The following is an 18,405-nucleotide window of genomic DNA, read 5'->3' on the forward strand; positions in this document are numbered from 1 at the left end:
GAAGGTTTCTCAAATAGCTTTTTGAGTATTATTAAAATCTGGAGATGCACAGTAACTTAGTTCCTAGGTTTCTGCGTTTCCTAAGTTTCTATGTTTTCCTAAGTTTTGTAGGTCCTACCACACTGGAGATTTTCTTTGTTATTTTCTAAGTCTCTTAGGCAGCTCTAATAAATATTAGTGTTAGTTGGTGGCATGTAAGCAATAGATCTCTTCGTAGAGAACGTTTCTTTTGCCGGTCAGAGTAAGATGCAAGTGGAGATGGCAGTCTTTCTATAGTAAGTATGTACCTATTAATAAATAAATAAGTAAAAAAAGCTCTGGTAGTGCTTGAAAGAATTATATTTATGTGGGTATCATTATTGGAAAGTAAACAATAGGGCAATACACGCTCAGGGCTTATGTTTAAGAAACTGTAACTGTTAAGTATGGTTGGGAATGCAGTGAATTTTAAAATCAATACTAAGAAGAAATAAACTCTTCAGTAATTAATAGATTTAAAGTAAAGAAGAGAAACTTACTCATAGCAGAGTCAATTAAAAAGCTCCTTTATATCTATTTGTATCTCTGTTAGAAAACTATCGCAACTTTTAATTCCATGCACACACCAAATTTAATTCTTGTTTTAGTATTTGCAGGAAGCAAAAATGAGTTGATAGTACCAAAACATTTTATTTTGACTGTGGTGTTCAATGTATGATATATAAGAATTTATCTGGTAATTATTACAGTTAAATGTATTGTGCTATGTTGGAATTTTGAAGAATGTATTTTATAAATTCTTTAAACTTTTTTACCACTAAGTGACATATAATTACATGACATATTAAAAACATAGAAATTCAGACTTTTTTAATTTAAACTTTTAAATATCTTGTCCTTGATTAGACATGTGATCGCATCAAACAGTCGGCCAGTGGTACCAAACGTCGTGTATTCATCATTGAGACCATGGGTGGTTACTGTGGTTATCTGGCTAATATGGGGGCCCTAGCGGCAGGAGCTGATGCTGCTTATATCTTTGAAGAACAGTTTGATATTCGAGAGCTCCAGGTACACAGCATTAGAAATGTTTTCCTAATTTTTAAGTAGATCCTAAAATTGTTGTACATATGTGTATGTTTGAAGTAGATGGCTCATGTTACAAAAACCCCAAATGTTTAGATTACATCTAACAGCTACATTTGTCAGTAGCACTTTCATATAATGCCAGTTCTGATGCCATATTATACAAAGGAAAATATAACAATTATTCTTGGCATCAGATTCAGTTAACTGACAAAATTATTTTATGTCATTAAACACTACTAGGTGAATTGTGTCATTTTAATTATTCTGATTGAAACTCAAATTACATGTAAATGAACAGACCTGGGCAGTTTTAAAAGAAAAACAAAAATGGGGTGGGGGGTGGGGGGGGGAGGAATACCTTTTCCATTGTGTTAGATGGCTATTCATGTCAGAAGTTGAATAGTATGTAAGGTGTATTAGTGACTTTGATACCAGAACTATTTGGAGCATGTTTGGAGGCGTTACTAAAATAAAGATTTCGGGCTTTAAGGATTACAGATTAGGGTGTAAGCTGGTACGGAACTTGTCTACAAGGCCTTTACACTTCTCAGGTAATTGGCACTAGCTGCGATCACGGACAGATACAAAGTTAAACAGATAGAAATTTCCTGAAAAGAAAAGAGGGTGTGAAATGAATTGTAATTCCTCCCCACTCATTTCTCAGTGGCCTGTACTCTTCATGTCACATGTGGGAGTACCAGCACAGCAGAACATTGCTGTATCCATAACAGGACTTTTGCAAGGACAGTGAGTAAGGACAAGATATGATCTTTTGTGTCAATTTGTGCAGTTTAATGTATATTGACATTTTCCAACTTGGTGCTATACCAGTATAGCATACAAAACAATGACTTTCTGTTGCTATTAAAATCAGTTATTTGTGCCGTGGAGGAGGAAGTTTGTTTTAACCCAAGATGAATACCTGTACACAGTAAATTCAACTGGATCTCCAAAAACCTGCTGATTATTTGAATTTGCACATAATATTTGACGTGGAATACTTTACAGAAGTTCTCAGCATATGTAGGCTCATTAAAGTTATTTTAGTGTTCTGTATGGCTTGATAAAAATACTTTTGGTTTTTCTAGGCTAATGTGGAACACTTGACTGAAAAAATGAAAACCAGTATCCAGCGTGGTCTAGTGCTGAGGTAGGCAAAAGTAGTTTTAATAGATGGTATCAGTGATGTTGAGCACTTCCCACCAAGTAGGCTGTTTGGCCACTTGCAAGGACACTCTAAATCTATATTCCTTGATTATCCCTTTAGCATGACATTCTTACTAAAGTTGTAGCTCCGGAAGGCGTCTGGGAGCTGTCTGGATGCTCAGGTCCAAAATGTCCTTCTTTCTATGTAAATATATTTGCTCCACAATCTAATATTTTATCCTATTTTCAGCTTAGTTTCTCATCAGCTTTGTCTTTTATTGTAAATTCTTTCTTACTATAGATCATGCGAAAACTAGCATACATGTGTACACATACAGTATGGCCTTTACTATAAAAATCCTACTTGGATTTTAGGAGATAACACAGAATAAAATAGCTTTCAAAAATCAAAACATTTAAAATATGTTGACTAGCATGTTTTAAAATTATACCTTCTTAGGCAGTATTAATTGGGCTGTAGCTTCTCTCTTTCTTGAGCATTTATTTTCAGTATGCCAAGTAGCAAAGGGCTGAAAAATCAATACCACAATAAATTGTATGAGGATACTCTTATATTTATACAGGTTCTACTAGTTATATGACTAGGGTGAGAAAATATCCTATGTTTACAATATTGGTAATGAACAACCTAAGGTACTATTCATTGTCCTTGTTTTTATAAAGGGCAAAATTATGACTTTGGATGTCGATTAATTTTTGGTTTATTGCAGTTTTTCCTTTGCATAATGAACATGTCAGACTTAAAATGGTATTTTTCACTACCTTAATCAACAATGGGTTTCAAGTGACCTGCCAGTGATGTCAGCGTACTAAAAGTAATGCAGACTGCAAAATCAGGAGCGCGTTACATAAAAGTGAACATATGTGATGAGATGAAAATATCCAAGCCATGATTATTGGTATTAAGAAAATGGGAAAACATTTGTCATTCAGTAGCTGAAAGATATCCACTACTTTAATAGTAAATTTGCTAACTGTGTCTGGCCTCGTTACAGAAATGAGAATTGCAATGAGAACTACACAACTGACTTCATTTATCAGCTGTATTCTGAAGAAGGAAAAGGAGTGTTTGACTGTCGAAAAAATGTATTGGGCCACATGCAGCAGGTAAAAATGACTTTAAAATTACAGTCAAGCTTAACTTTGAGCAAAGAGCATACTCTGTTCAAGCATTTCATGCACGTCTGACTTGGGATTAAAGATAAAAAACAGTGTGTGGATTTTTGTTTGTAGGTAACTCAGAAGTTTTTGTTAGGATTATATTTTATTGCAATTCCTTCTTAAAAATCTAGGAAAAAACCACCCTTGGTTCTTAATGATTCTCATTTTTATTCCTCTCCTGTCTATATTAATAAACAATTACACTTTAATAGATAATACAGCCATCTTATTAGTATTGTAATGCATCCTTAGAACACACTTCTCTGCCCATCCATGATGTATTTGGCTTCTGAACCCTGGAAGAGATGAGATTTGGTTAAGAAAATATGTACAGATAGATTGTTCTTGTAGAAGAGACAGTAGTGAGCTACTCCTTGTGGTCTTTGTACCTTCCATCTCTTTATCTCGCTATAGCGCTTGTTAGTGGGCAAATAGTAAGTTGCTAATTTGGCTACACTAACCACCAAGACTGAGGTAGAGTGAAAAATACACATAGAGCCAAATTTCTCAAGTACTAGTAGTAAAACAACTGTCCTTCCTTTTAAGTCATTTCAAGTTGTATGTATATTCCCCTTACTCATATAATTTTTGATTATTCAACATTAGTCAAACCATCTGTTTGGAACTACTTCACATGTGATTGCGGTCCCATCTGCCGCACTGAAAATGGACAGAAAAGTCAGACTTCATATAATATAGACAGAGGGCTTAAAAAAACCCTCCAAAACAACACTTTTGCTCCCACAACTATATAAAGGCTTCTGTAATACTTGAAATGAAAATAGCAAAAAAAAGAAGAAATAATACGATTACTAGCCTAGGAAGTACCAGCACAGTTGTTTCACCCTAATACTGCACACAGGGCATTGTGGCCTTCCTTGTTCTAGCGGCAATAGAGCTTCCCAGGCTGCCGACACACAGCGAGTCAGCACTTGTGTTCCTGAGGCCCCCTCTGACACCCCTCCGTCACCTCTTACCTGGTTTATGTTATGCTGAACCCAGGTCGCCCCGTGGCAGTGTGGTAGCTGGGCGGTGCGGAATGATCAGCACCAGGGGGAAGTGCTGGAGAGTGCCCTCTGTTTTCTAAGTGAAAAGTATTACTGACTCAGTGAGGATTAACACAAATTTTATATATTTTAGCTTGATTTGCGCGGTGCGGTTATTGGTTTGTTTGTTTTCCTAGGTGGGGGGAAGTGGAGCTAAGAGGCAGAGCAGGCCATTAACAGATGATGAATAAAATAAAGACACAAATGCTTGTTCAAAAACTAAATTAACACACAGTTAAATTTTCACACAGGGTGGTGCACCTTCACCATTTGACAGAAACTTCGGGACAAAAATTTCTGCAAAAGCTATGCAGTGGATCTCCAAAAAACTGCAAGAAACCTACCGAAAAGGTGCAGAAATATTTGGTGCTCTCTTGTCTCTGCCTTTGGTTAGCTCTCAGGATATAAAGCTACTCTACTACACAAACATGTGAATGTATATTAGTTAGTCAACATACTTCATTCCCTCGGTTATGTTTTTATTATTCAGTAGTGCCTTGCTGTGCTTCCTACTGTAAGATTTCCCCTCAAGTGAAGTCAATAATTCAGATAGCTGTTTTCTTATCTTTCTTTAAAAAGTGCTAGTGTGATTGCAGTTTTTCGTGCATGAAGGAATTGATGGTTATATAGTTACATCTGTTCTTCCTTTTTGTTTCATGGTGGCTACATGGGATACAGAAGAAGGTAATATGTCTTCTTTGGGAATTTTTGTAAAATGTTTTTTACTAAAATCTAATTTAAAACTTGATGTTAAAATTCAGTTTTATTGTTGCTTAATTACACTATATTTTCATTGCTAATCACCAAAGCTAAATTAATAAAAGTGAAGATCTCCTAACCCTCTTAAAGTACTAATTGATGTTTTATCATTACATTAAATATTCAGTAATTGGAATTAAGCTACTGTAAGCTCCCTATTCAATTTAATTACAGAAAAAGGGTATTTGCCCTTACAAGTGTGAGTAAGAAAGATCGTGAATTTGTTCATTCTTTTTAGGAAAAGTATTTGCCAACACTGATGACTCAGTTTGTTTGCTGGGAATGCGTAGACGCAACCTTGTTTTCCAACCTGTGGCTGAGCTTAAGAGTGAAACAGACTTTGTGTACGTATATGCTGCTTACATTTTAAACATCTCAACACAGGCTTCCTTCCACCACATCAAACAAACATCTTCTCCACAGTGCTGACACACAGCGTTTGCCAACTGTTTTACTCCACTTTTGTCTTTGCCCTATAATCAGCCAGTGATTCACTTTGATTGTTCACTTGTCTTCTCTAACAACTCCTTTCGTGCTTTCTCTTAATCCTCCTTATGCTTGGAAGTCTCTTGTTAAGAATTCTGGGACTCCACTGTCCTTTTAAATAACATTCTCAAAATTGTCTTTACTCTAATGCCTCGAGTTACTTCCGCCACAGTTTAGTGGGGCAGCATTTCTGCACCTAATTGGTATTATATTTACCTATAAAGAACACCTTTACAATAAAATCTATTAGTTCCTTCAGTATTCTGTCCTTATTTCTCCCCATTTGGGGTCAGGGCTTTCATCCCACTGTGGATGTCAATATCTGATCCTATTTATAAGGAAGGCCATTACTCTTAAGTGTTGTCAAAATACCTACAAAATGCATTGGTCCTAGCTACCAAGTAAATCACCTTTTTTTTTTTTTTTTTTTTTTTTTTTTTTCCCTCACCACACCTCTTCCACAGGCACAGGATTCCCAAGGAGCAATGGTGGCTGAAACTGAGACCACTGATGAAAATCCTGGCCAAGTACAAGACTAGTTATGATGTTTCAGATTCAGGACAGCTGGAGCATGTTGCTATGCACAGCCCAAAGGAAGTGGAAACCGGAGCCATCTAAAGACATCACTTTTAGAGTATTGTAATAGATGCACATTGTGAGTAACAATGCTTTAGAATCGTTACAGCTTTGTTTTGTAACATTTAAATTATTGTACCAGCACTTTATGTGAACCAAGACATTCAGATGTCACAGAGATTTTGTCCTGTATTTGTGTTATGTTTGAAGCAAACCCTAGCATCTAATAGATAAGCACCATTTACTGATACTGCCCTTTAACAGAAAGTGCAACACCCCTTCTATGCACTCTGTAAGTTACTCACCTACTGCACTTTGTTTCAGAGTACTTACACCCCAAAAAGAAGTGTAGATGGCTAGCTTTGTCTTGAGTTACAGGATGTGCTTAATGTATCTGAAGTGAAATAAAGTACTGTTGCAAACATCACTAGTGACTTGTCAGAAATTGTATTCACCTGCTTTTAAATAACCGGGGGAGTAACAGTTGATGAAGGATTCTCTATACATTCCAGTAAAGGAAAAAAGCAACTGCCCTTTTCCTTCCCTGACCCTGCAGGAAGCATTCACAGCAGGGTAAGCTGGTTTACATTGCTTCTTCTGGGTTAGGCTAGGACTCGGAATCCTTTCTCCTTGTACAGGGATGATAAAAACTATTTTTTTGGGGGACAGGGAGGAAGCTTTAACAACTTGAGATTCAGAAGGATGTAATCTGGTCCTTGCTCAATGTTTCTCTCGGCTTCTTCAAGACAATTAAAAAAAAAACCATAATGATGAAAAAGGGTAAAACACTTTTGAAATGAGGCTGCCAATGACAGTAGTAATGTTTCCTCATGACAGCTTATCTGTTAACTGGACCTTGACAAAACATTAAAAACAAGACCGTGTCATATCATTATGACTGAACATTGCCCAAACTGTCAAAATAAGCTGAACTTAAAAATATCCTGTACACACTGATTGATTCGTGATTTGCCCACTACAGCCCTGGCTCGATGGAAGGTGGAATGTATTGTCACAAAGCTCCTCCACCTGCAGGTGGCTTATGCAAAGGAAGCTGGAGTTACCACACCAAGAATGAAATCTGTCAGTATGAGACATAGGTTTTTTATATCCAACAGCAGACATGATTTCAAACAAACACCATTTAAAACTCTAGAGTTTTACATATACAAAAATATTTAATTTATATAGTACTCGTGTGACTGGAGGAGTGAGTCTTCAGTAAAATATTAAGGTCTGTCTGTGCCATAACAGAAAATCATTCTTGCTCTCAAATACTGTATAGTTAGAAAATTTTTCACGTAGTTGTTTGAAGGACAGCTTTTAACTGGTTTGTTGGACACTTAACAGCAGCAATCAACATTTAAGTTGGACCATAGCACAGTTAAAAGCTACTACAAAAAGCTAGTTATATATCACACAAATTGGCTTGTTTTGTGTTAGTTTTGATGTTCAGCCCCAATTCATCGTTTGACCCATGAGGGATCTTTGGCGATATCTGCATTTTCTGGGCCAAGTACAGCTTGACCGCGAGTGCTCTTCCCAGCGGCAAGATATCTGCAAGAAAAAAACAGAAACAAATGAGAAACTGCTGCATTCCTTTATCTGTAACTGCTATACAAGTTAAAAATACGCCCCTGGGGAAAAAGTGCTGTTTGATATGTACCCATTGTTTGCTTTTAGAGCATCTTTTGGATTTAGTGTTCTGCTCCAGTCATCACAATACAATAGTTTCTTAAGACATTGCTGTAACTATTTCATGTCCTTGGATTCTTCAGTAGCGGAATTCTTCAGGCTTCTGAATTCCTCTTTAGACTTAAGAAGCACAAAATGCTACACGTCTGGAAGAACCAGCTCACAGAGCTGGGAGCTGGATGTCTGAGCATACTTTTTCTCCAGTTTGTGGACCCTTTAAAAGTAAAACAAACTGGGAATGTAGAAGGGAGTTACACCTGCTAAAATGCAAGAAGCAGGATATAATTAACATCTCTGTCTAGGTTACAAAAGCAAATAGTGAAAGTAGTATGAAAGGCCAAGGGAAGAAACCCCAAAACTTTATGACACATGACAACTTTTACAAACCGTTTTCTTCTTCAGATTCAGTTTCTGTTTTATTTTTCAAGTAAACATTTTCCTAAATTGAGCACAGACTTACTTGTTTGATACATCAACCAGGTTATCACTGTTGACAGCAAAAAGTTGTTCTCTGTGCGACTGCTTCATTTCATCTGAAATCCCATATAAGAAATGATCCATTCCTAGGAAAAAAAAGAAAAGAAACCCACACGCTGCATTGGTGTACTGGAATCTCACTTATACCCAAGTGCATGAACGAGTGCAAACTAAGGCAGTACATGTGCTGGAAGGGAAGAATAGAGACTACCACTAGGCCATTGTTCTGAGACAATACCCAACTGGAAATCAAACATCAATAAATTCATATTCTATTCTGGCAACTGATTTAGTTTTTAAAAATCTAAACATAATGGTGGTCCAGAAAACCTAAAACACTGTAGCGTGATTTGTTCTAAAGAGTCTCAGTAGTTTCTAACATTTTAGCCAAACTGCATTTCATGAAGCTTTTATTTTTATTGTGGCTTATAAGAACAAACTCTTAAAATGTGCAACCAGTTGTAGTATACACACAAGAAAAAGGTTCGTTCACCTTTTTGTTGGAATACTTGCCTACAGTATTTTAATGTTAATGTTAAAATTAATATTATAGGTCCATGAACAACCAGAGAATTCCAATGTAAACACAGAAGGGCTTTTTGTCACGCAAATAATCATAGAGGGAAAAAAAGTGGTTTGGGAGGACATCTGTCACCTACTCCAACCTCCTGCCCAAAGCAGGGCTGACTGCAAAGTTAGGCGAAGTCCTGATGTGGGGCCAATGATGGAAACAACAGTAGCACGAAGGGAGAGGTGTTTGTCTCCACAAGAGCTTCCAGGCCTGCTGAAAAATGTTCCTCTATTCAGTGTCTCACTAAATCTGCCACAGCTCTGTTAAGATGCGTGTTCGAATAGCAAAGAATGTAAACCATTACTCTCACAAACACCAACATTCAATATGGATGCATTTCACTCATAGGCACCTAAAATTATTTCTCTTTTTAATTGCCCAGAACAAAACCAAGTTTCCTTAGCTGAAAGTCAGCTTCATATTTTTTTTAATAAGTTAGTGTTAATACAAGTACATATTAAAATAATGCTAATTTTAACATAATTCCTTTATGCATAGGAAAGGAACGTATTCTAATTTAGCAAGCCTTGGATTGAAATTAAGCTGAGAGGGAGGGAGGGAGGGAGGGAGGGAGGGAGGGAGGGAGGGAGGGAGGGAGGGAGGGAGGGAGGGAGGGAGGGAGGGAAGGAAAAACGAGGAAAGCAAAGCAATGTGTGAGCAAACTGAAAAGATGTGAAGATACTAACAACCATCATTAAGTATGCAGGTATGTAGAGAAGATAACACCCTCCACTGTAGCAGGCAGGCTTTTATGCTTTAACTTCTTCAAAAGAGTAACGCTCAAAAGGTTTGTGACATTCACAGTCAATACGCATACTTGTGTCAGGAAAATAATCCTTCAACTTTTTTTTAATGGGAAGACCAGTATTTCTTTTTATTTGCTTGCATTTAATGCCCTTTCCAAACCTAAAATTGTTTCTTTAATCTACCTCCATCTCCCAGCTGTAACACCTGACACCAAGGAGCGGTATGAACACGAAAACTTCAGTAGAGAGACTGAACGAGTGTGGTATTTCTGAAAGGGAGCAACAAGGATTGACTGCTTTGTTGAAACTGCAATATTCTTACATCTGCCGAGTACAAATTTTATCATATGATACAGTTTAAAAAACTAACTATTTTCTTCCCTTTAAATTGAAATAATAAAAAAGATAAATACTCGCAGCGCTGGGAGGCTGGCAAGAATATACCTTTATCTGAAGGAGCTATTGGTGCATCTACAGCAGCAAATACTGCTAGCTTAGCTTCATCGATATCTTGTTGGGTGAATTCTCCGGATTTGGCCCATTCAACTGCTTTTTCAAATGTTTTCAAGGTGGCTAATGAATTTGGGTCTCTTGGAAAAAAAAAAAAAGTAAAATTAATTACTGTACTCTTACAAAATGAAATACTGTAATTGCTTTTTCTCACTTCATTCATAGTTTACTAACCATCATATAAACATACATACATGGGGATTAAACCAAATTATAAACTTCCTTTTTGCTTACAAAAAGAGGGTTTGGGTTTTTTTTTCCAGAAGAAAGAAGTGTTGCAAACCAGGCGTATTCTGCATTTTAGATACACAAATGCAGCAAGTTCAGTTGGCTAAAAGTAGTTCCAAGGCAGCGTGCAGAGAGCTGGTATTTAAAGAGCTGGTAAACCAGCACTGTTTACAACGCACCATCAATTTGCTGCAAGAGCTTAGTAAGCATAGCTGCCGTTGATATCAACGGCAGAAATATGTATGATATGCCCTATCTTCTCTAAGTTGTGTTTCCTGCTACACCTGTTCCTGCTCTCTGTAAAACAGGTGCAACAGGTTAACAACCAGTGAAATGCTAACCAAGACAAGTCCCACCACGTTGAAGCTTCACAGAGAGGGAAAGATGCTCAAATTTTAGCTAGGAATCCTGACCAGGCACTGTGCTGGGCTGCCTTCAGTCTAGGGAACCGATTTAAGCCAGGACTCCAGCCACATAACATTTTTAGTGGGGATTATGACTAGTCTTTAATACCTCCAGTTCAAATTTCATCCAAAAGAGCTTTGGCAAAACCAATGCAAGGTAACTATTCTGGACTGGCCAAAAAGAGGAAGTGAAAAGGAGAAGAAAGCAGTTCTAGCTCTTCACCAGCAATGCTTTCTGATGGATCTCTGATGATTCCAGCCACAGCCACCAAAGGAAGCTGTGTATTTTCAAACCCAAGACCGTGGGGAACAACAACATTCTACTTCCTGGTCTCAAATTAGAATAAGTCTTGAATTCCCATTTTTAGGGCCTCCTCAACCCAGGAAGAAACAAGAGAAAAAGTTTCACATGAATCTGGTACCAAGACAGTAAACATCTAAGTACAGCGACGCAACCGTTGCTACCGCCAGAGCTAAGTTAGCTTTCCTAAGGACAGCAGAGAAAGCAAGGTGGGCTTCATCAACAAGACTGATATACCTTAAGCAACTAATCTGTACATCATCAGCACTGAATCGCTTTCTTGTGATTCTTTTTATTTCACTTGATCTTGAAAGAGAACTATAACCAAGTCAAAAAAAGATACACGAGAGTGCAGTCAGCAATGCCCTCGGACGTGAACAGGAAAGAGTGAACCTACTGTTACCTGTAGGAGTAGAAAGTGAATATGCCATTGTGGCTAAGCTTAGCACCTCCACCATAAGCCCCTCCTTTCTCTCTGATTTCTCTATGTAGGAATTTAGCTGTCATCAACCGTGCAAGAATTCGAAGGCTGTAATTAGAGAAACAACAACAGCAGAGATGTTAAATGAATCTGACAACTGTAATATTGTCAACTTCCTCTAAAGTTCATAAAGATCCCCCATTTGCAATGCACTGCTTCTTGTAAGCTACAACGATTCTCAATATTTAATAATAGCTGAATAATGTGACATCATTCTAAGAGTGGCGCTGCTTTGGAATATTCCTTGACTACTTCCATTTATTTCATTTAATGAAATATGAGAGCAGCCTCCTAAACTTTCTCACATGCAATAGGATTGTCAGCTCGGACACATCCAGGCAGGCAGGGCTGTTTATTTGGAAGTTAGGGGACAGCAGCCCCTCGTTACTTAATCTCAAGCATTTACTAAACCAGGGCATTTCTGGACCTAGCCATGCAAAGATTGCTCCATAAGGAATTTGTGACAAACGCACTGCAAAGCATTTTCTACCGACACTCCATTTTCTGTGGTCAGCCTAACGCTTTCCATTTCGTTTGGGCTATGCAACACACAGAGAAGCTCCCTGCAGATCCCGCCTCCCACCTTGCGTAGTCTGCAGTGGCGTAGGGAACTGTTCGAATGCATTCCCCGATGTAGTTCACTGGGAAGGGAAGCACAAAATGGGTCCTCATCTGGCATGGTTTGAAAGTAGGATCCTAAGAGAAAAATGCATTATTGTCACAGTCAGCATAGGTGAGACAATTTATCCATTTGAGAACTCTGGGTTTTTTGAGAACTATGAAATTCTGCCAAACATATAGACACACAAATGCTAAAGCTGCCACTTGACCTACGCTGCAATCACTGACATTTCGCTTGTGCCCATTTTAGCAATCCAGTACACAGAATTGCTGTGGGAAACAAAGGTACGTGGACTCTGTACAGCAGCTACCCATCCTTGCACTGACTTCTCAATTGTGCAGGCCTTGTATTATTACCACGGAGTTTCGATTAGCGTGCTTGCCCCGCCATGGCTTTACTGTGATTGAAACAAGTGTTCAGAACTGTCCACTTCTACATCCACATATGTGCATGGTCATCAAATTTCAGTCCATCTACTCAACTTTAGATACTGAAACCAGATTCAGAAACTGAAACTCACAAAAAAAGCAGCAAACTATTTACGAACAGCAGCAGCTATATGAATTTCTACTCAAACACCTCCTGCAATAAATATGACTCTTCCTTACACCCCCACTTCAAAGCTTCCAGTCCTCTGCATGTCTCCAGGCCTCCACAGCACTTGCTTCTTTGCCTCTTTCACACACAGACCTGCTCACATCCTTATTTAAGTACTCCAGTGGTGGAGTCCCTGCCCCTGCAGGTATTTAAGGGTCATGTAGATATAGTGCTCAGGGACACGGTTTAGCGGTGGGCTTGTCAGTGTTAGGTTAATGATTGGACCAGATGATCTTACAGGTCTTTTCCAACCTAGGAGATTCTGTGATTCTGTGATGAGCAGAGCCTTACACATCTCCAGTAGTTTTTATGGCCCCATTTCAACACTCCCAAGCCTTTCTGAACTTCAAAGACCCGTTCCCCAGCCCCTCACACATCGCTGGCTGGTCGGGCCACGCACAGCAGCATATACATCACTGGTCAGCAAGCAAAATCATGGGCTGAGCTCTCCCTGACGCCTTCTCAAAGGACAGCTCAGGGTACGCTAAGCTGTTTTTCTCTCCTATAGCCAAATACAGATTTTCATTTTTACTTAATTGTCACTAATGCTCTTGTGTCATGTGTGATTCACATTCAGAATCATTTAGGAAGGGAGAGGAAGGAAAGGAAGGGATTAACTGGGAGTGACACCACACGAGCCTGGTTCTGAAAGAAGCCAGGTTAAAAATTAAGTAAGCATCACTTACAAGAGACAGCACAAGCCAGTATTTGCCCACATGCAGGGATGTGGAGTTAGCTAGATGATCTTCACACCAGAACCAAAGGGAAGATAACAAAGAGTATGACACAGAGGGATTAAGAAGTTTGATGGCTAGGTTAAAGAAACAATCCAGTCAGAGGGCGGAACTGTGAGTGGTGTGCTTGTAAATTGCAAGAGAATCTGTAACAGCTTACGATGGACCATTAGTATCAGTAAGAGCCTGGTAACACCAACATCCCCAACCAATAATGTACTTACATTAACTAGTTTCCTTGTGATCTGCAAACCAGTAAGCGTTTCACTTCCCACAGGTTTCACTTCTGAAGATTTCTAGAAGAGACCCAGCCCTTATATCAATAGATTATTCAACAATTTAGAGTAATAACACTACAGATGCAACCCCTACCCTTCAAACCTCTTTGAAACCACCATCAGACCGTGTCTTCACAAACATAAGCAAGCTACTCAATTACTTCTTTATATTTGAATTTCTAAGCAAATACCAAATACATTTCCTTTCAACAGCAATTTGGCACTGAAAGACACCAAGACACAGATTAACTGAGGCTCAGAAAGTTTCAGACTATCGTTTCCCCTCACGGGTAGGGAACTGGGATCTTTATTCCAGTCTCAACAGAAGTTAAGACAGATCTGCATAGTGACAGAGCAGATTCTGGGTCAGCTCTATTAATCCAAGCACATTTTGTGCCAAATGTCCTTAACATCCAGACAACAAATTCTCATGCAACTGAGGAACTGCACATCATGCCCTATTGCCTTTTGGCCAACATTTCAAGTAAAGCTTAGCTAAAAAAGAAATTATAGTTTTATGTGACAGAAAAAGTAAGAAATTCTTTTTCCACATCCCACGCAAAAGCAGTAGCCTCAGGGTAAGGTTTGACAGCTAATCTACAGGATTACTATTGTCTATTTTATCGAGGTGAAGACAGCCTCTGTGACAAAACAGAGACAGCAGCTTGTCACAGAGCTGACTCTTGCAAATTTCTTCAGACATCTTTGTAAGGACAGGGTATTTGACTACAAAGGATCTGCTCCGGGTTGCACAGTGCTCTCTATACTAGATCAAATCCAACTGTGTTTGATGCCCCAGTCACAAATGAAGTAATTTCTTACCTCGATCACATGGGGACGAACAGGTTTTCTCTCTTTTTTACTTCTAGCTATGCCCTTTATAAATTTCTCTACTTCTTTAGATGCTTCTGATATCTGTTGAGGTGCTGCATTCACTGAACATCTGTTAAAAATACACACCAAGTTTTTAAATATATTTTTGTGTTTTCGGACAGCCTTTTATAACTTGCACCACGTTGTCTTCCTAAACATTTTCTATAAAATCATCAGAATGTTAGATCTGTGGTCACTGATAATCACCATCACAGAAACAAACCCCAAAATACTCATAATCCAGCATTTCATATGCCCTCCCCCTCTCCGCCCAAAGTCAAAGTCCAATTGCTTTTCTTTTGCTTGCCCAAAAACACCTTCAGACCCAAACTTTAGCAGTAGCTGTCAAACTGTTTCTGTGCGCAGGACAGGACTACATCAGTTTTGCAAAATATAAACGTCTCACAAAAAACTAATGTCCTCTGTATTCTCTCTTTACAGGCAGATCTACCATCGTTTTGAGCAATATAGATATTTCTACAATTTTACTCATCTACAAAACGAAACTTTGCAACTTTTGGTACTTCAAATGGACTTATTTTTGGAACTAATGTGGCTGACACTAAACACATTAAAGTGCCCTCTTACTTTTTCCAATATATTGCACAAAGCAGATTTCAGAATGTTGCTATTTTCATTTTAGGATAAAAAATCCCCAAACAAATTTCATTCTACTGTTACAACACAATATAACAGTATTTGACTCCTGGGCACCTTTAAGCAAAAATAAAAAGGCAGAATTTTGAATATTTCTGTAAAATCCTACAGGTCATTTACACACTTTTGGTACAATAGCTACACGTGAAATTTGCCCTAAGTTTCTCACACGTGTTAAAAAATGAACAAAATAAGCCAGAGCTACCACTTTGTAAGCAAGAAGAATTTAAACTAAGAACCCTTTTGTAGTTTTTCCCACAGACATCCTGTTTCACAAAACGCCAGTACTCCATGAAGCACACAGAAATGCACAGTCACAGGCCGTGGCCTCCCTCTAACCAAAACGCCCCTTTGTTTTTAGCTGGAACTCACCTGATGTTGTCACTATTTAATAAATACTTCTTAATGCGTGGTAGTTTGCGTAGTATCGGTTTAATATCAGACATTTCTGCTATTCTTTTCATCAACTTCACCTGTGCGGGAAAGGAAGGCAGAAAGATTACACATTAAACCAGTAGACAAAAATGGCAAAAAGGAGCACTGTAATTCCAAAGTCGAGGATTTGGGCCTCACTGAAAGATGCCATTAACTCTTCACCTGATCCATCCCACTGAACATTTCTTGCAGTTCTCCAGAAGGCGTAAGGTTTTTGCTGGCTCGAATAGAGGCATATAAATGCCCACAGTCTGGAATCCCATTCGACAGCTCCTGGGCAGTCTTCTTAACCAGCACTCTGAAGTGTTCTTCCTCCTCAAAGCGGGGGCTGAAAAAGTATAGAAACAGGTCTGTAGGTCTCATCCAAAAGCACACCAATGGAATTTATAATACTGAATCATTCATCATCCCAAATTCAAGAAAGAGCTCTTAGACTCTTGGTTCTCCATTTAATCCACTATAGTTATGCAAATGATGGAATACTTAGGTTTAGAAACTGGGACCCATTCAAAGATACAGTTATAAAAAGAAATCCCGAAGTGGGATCTCTAAGAAGAGAATGGTTGGAGGAAGAGGGGAAAAAGAACCCCCAAACACATGCAAAAACACAAACAAAACCCAATGTACTGTACTTGTTAAATATTTCACTCCACAAATGCATCATGTCTGGCAGATTTCTATCCAAGCACAGAGATGAAAAGAGCACACCCTAAAGGAAAAAAGAAAAAACAAAACACAAAAAAACCCTTCACACAAGACAACCAAAGCAATGGCCTGAGAAACGCACAATAACTTATGAAAGCGATGCAATGATGTCAACCTAATGCTACACTTCACAAAATCACTTTAATGCAGTCTATGCTACTAAAATCAGAGCAGACATGAAATGTGATTGTTCTTCACACAAAGCAAGCCTGTCAATTCCTCCTTCCCAACAGTAAGTAGCAGATCAGAAATAGAATTTCTTGTATTTCTCATGAAGCACAAATAAAACAGTTCTGGGGATGCACGTTTCTGCCAAGGAGTCTCTCTAATTCAACTGCAGTGGAGCAATCCAAGCAGCAGATCCCAGCAAGTCTGAAAAAAATCTTAAGAGGATATTGCTGGGACTGTTACCCCCAGTAAGAAGATCTAATGATCTTGCAAACATTCTGTGCTTCTGAACCACATTAACAGTGACATACACAGGTTGACAGCAATCTCTATGTCTAACACTATACCATTCTGCCCTCTACTCTCTGCTTCTAAAATTTTTTGCAGCACTCAAAAATACAGTGACAGATGCTGGTGAAGCCCTGCCTTAAAACAGATCACGACATCGAGTACTCCCCTTAAAACAAACTACTCAGTTACTGTAATCGTCAAATGTATACCTTAAACAAAAAGGCACGAGTCCTTTTACATGCTAAGTTTTCAATCTACATGAGCTGACCTTCTACCTGGAAGCCCTGACTGACCCTCAACTACAGAGCTGTTATTGCGAGTGTAATGTCTTACAGTTTATGATTAATCTACCTGTTCATACACATCCAGGTGTGAATCATCTGGAATGATATGTGGGCTGACAGACATACCACCTGTTTTTAGCTCTATTTTCTGAGCTTGTTCCCTGTAATCAAGGGCTCCACATCCCATTCTGTGAAAAACAAGAGAGATTTATTTCCATTTGCAGTGTATGCCAAAACCAAGATCCGTATGCCATTTGCAAAGACGACTGTTTAGGCCAATACTAATCTAGCAACCAAACAATTCGGGGCATTGTCAAGCAAATATAATACTTCACACCTTATGAAAGAAAAAAAAATAACACACCAAGCTTTTCAATTAAATCAACCTGTTAATTCAAAATGGTGTATTAAAAAGTGTGCTTTCTGTACAGTCTTGCTACCAACATCCATATGGAACTACAGTAATAACACCACAGAAACTGTTATCACCAATCAAAAGAATAGATTCCTCCCAGACCAGCTGACTTGTTCTGCCCTGTGGTGTTCTTTCCCCTATGACAGGGTCAATGTTTTTGTGACCACATGGTGAAATTAGACAAAAAAAAAAAAAAAAATCTATCCAAGTGAAAACTTCAATTTTTGCTAGGCTATTTTTCATTTCTATCAATTTTCCAATCTGTTCAGGGAACGCTTGTGTTGATGCTGGGGAACAAGGCAATCCAGAGACTGCCAGAGAAGGGCAAAGGAGCTAGCAGCTCTGTGGGGAAGAGGAAAGACCACTGTTTCTGCCCGACACCAACTTATCAGCATTTGCCCTCTATAAGAAGAACAGCTGCTGAAGTTATTAAAAGCAGTATTATTTCAGTAAGCCGTATTACATCTTATTGCTTTAGTTTCTAAGAAAGTAAACCTCTCACTTTGTAATGACATTGCAGAAGAGCGGCACGTATGGTTTGAGCTCCTCGGGAAGCGTGTTCAAGCTGGAAACAGCTCTGAAATAAACCACCCCATTGGTTGGCTGAGCACAGTACTGGACAGGAATTTCGTCAGCTACAGATTAAAAAAAAAAAGAACAAACCAAAAGC

The 18,405-nt window shown here is 38.6% G+C and overlaps 2 protein-coding genes across 3 annotated transcripts in view; one reads left to right on the top strand and one right to left on the bottom strand.

Annotated features, from left to right (window-relative positions):
- PFKP (phosphofructokinase, platelet) overlaps positions 1-6,690 on the top strand; it is a 47,297-nt gene extending 40,607 nt beyond the window's left edge. For both annotated transcript variants that reach the window (XM_082479078.1, XM_082479077.1), the window contains 6 exons: positions 886-1,050; positions 2,157-2,218; positions 3,231-3,342; positions 4,694-4,793; positions 5,440-5,545; positions 6,152-6,690. In XM_082479078.1, the coding sequence (XP_082335204.1) occupies positions 886-1,050; positions 2,157-2,218; positions 3,231-3,342; positions 4,694-4,793; positions 5,440-5,545; positions 6,152-6,305 (699 nt within the window). In that variant the 3' untranslated portion in view covers positions 6,306-6,690. The remainder of the gene's footprint in view (positions 1-885; positions 1,051-2,156; positions 2,219-3,230; positions 3,343-4,693; positions 4,794-5,439; positions 5,546-6,151) is intronic.
- Positions 6,691-7,351: 661 nt separating this feature from the next.
- Positions 7,352-18,405, bottom strand: part of PITRM1 (pitrilysin metallopeptidase 1) — a 30,565-nt gene continuing 19,511 nt past the window's right edge. Inside the window, exons 16-27 of the mRNA XM_082480015.1 lie at positions 18,238-18,370; positions 17,388-17,508; positions 16,505-16,581; positions 16,035-16,200; positions 15,810-15,910; positions 14,730-14,850; positions 13,854-13,925; positions 12,260-12,372; positions 11,599-11,724; positions 10,197-10,342; positions 8,419-8,521; positions 7,352-7,820 (exon numbers count right to left, since the gene is read on the bottom strand). Of these exons, the coding sequence (XP_082336141.1) occupies positions 7,727-7,820; positions 8,419-8,521; positions 10,197-10,342; positions 11,599-11,724; positions 12,260-12,372; positions 13,854-13,925; positions 14,730-14,850; positions 15,810-15,910; positions 16,035-16,200; positions 16,505-16,581; positions 17,388-17,508; positions 18,238-18,370 (1,373 nt within the window). The 3' untranslated portion in view covers positions 7,352-7,726. The remainder of the gene's footprint in view (positions 7,821-8,418; positions 8,522-10,196; positions 10,343-11,598; positions 11,725-12,259; positions 12,373-13,853; positions 13,926-14,729; positions 14,851-15,809; positions 15,911-16,034; positions 16,201-16,504; positions 16,582-17,387; positions 17,509-18,237; positions 18,371-18,405) is intronic.

This window comes from Vanellus vanellus (genome assembly GCF_965231255.1).
Source record: "Vanellus vanellus genome assembly, chromosome: 2".
Classification (NCBI taxonomy): Eukaryota; Metazoa; Chordata; class Aves; order Charadriiformes; family Charadriidae; genus Vanellus; species Vanellus vanellus.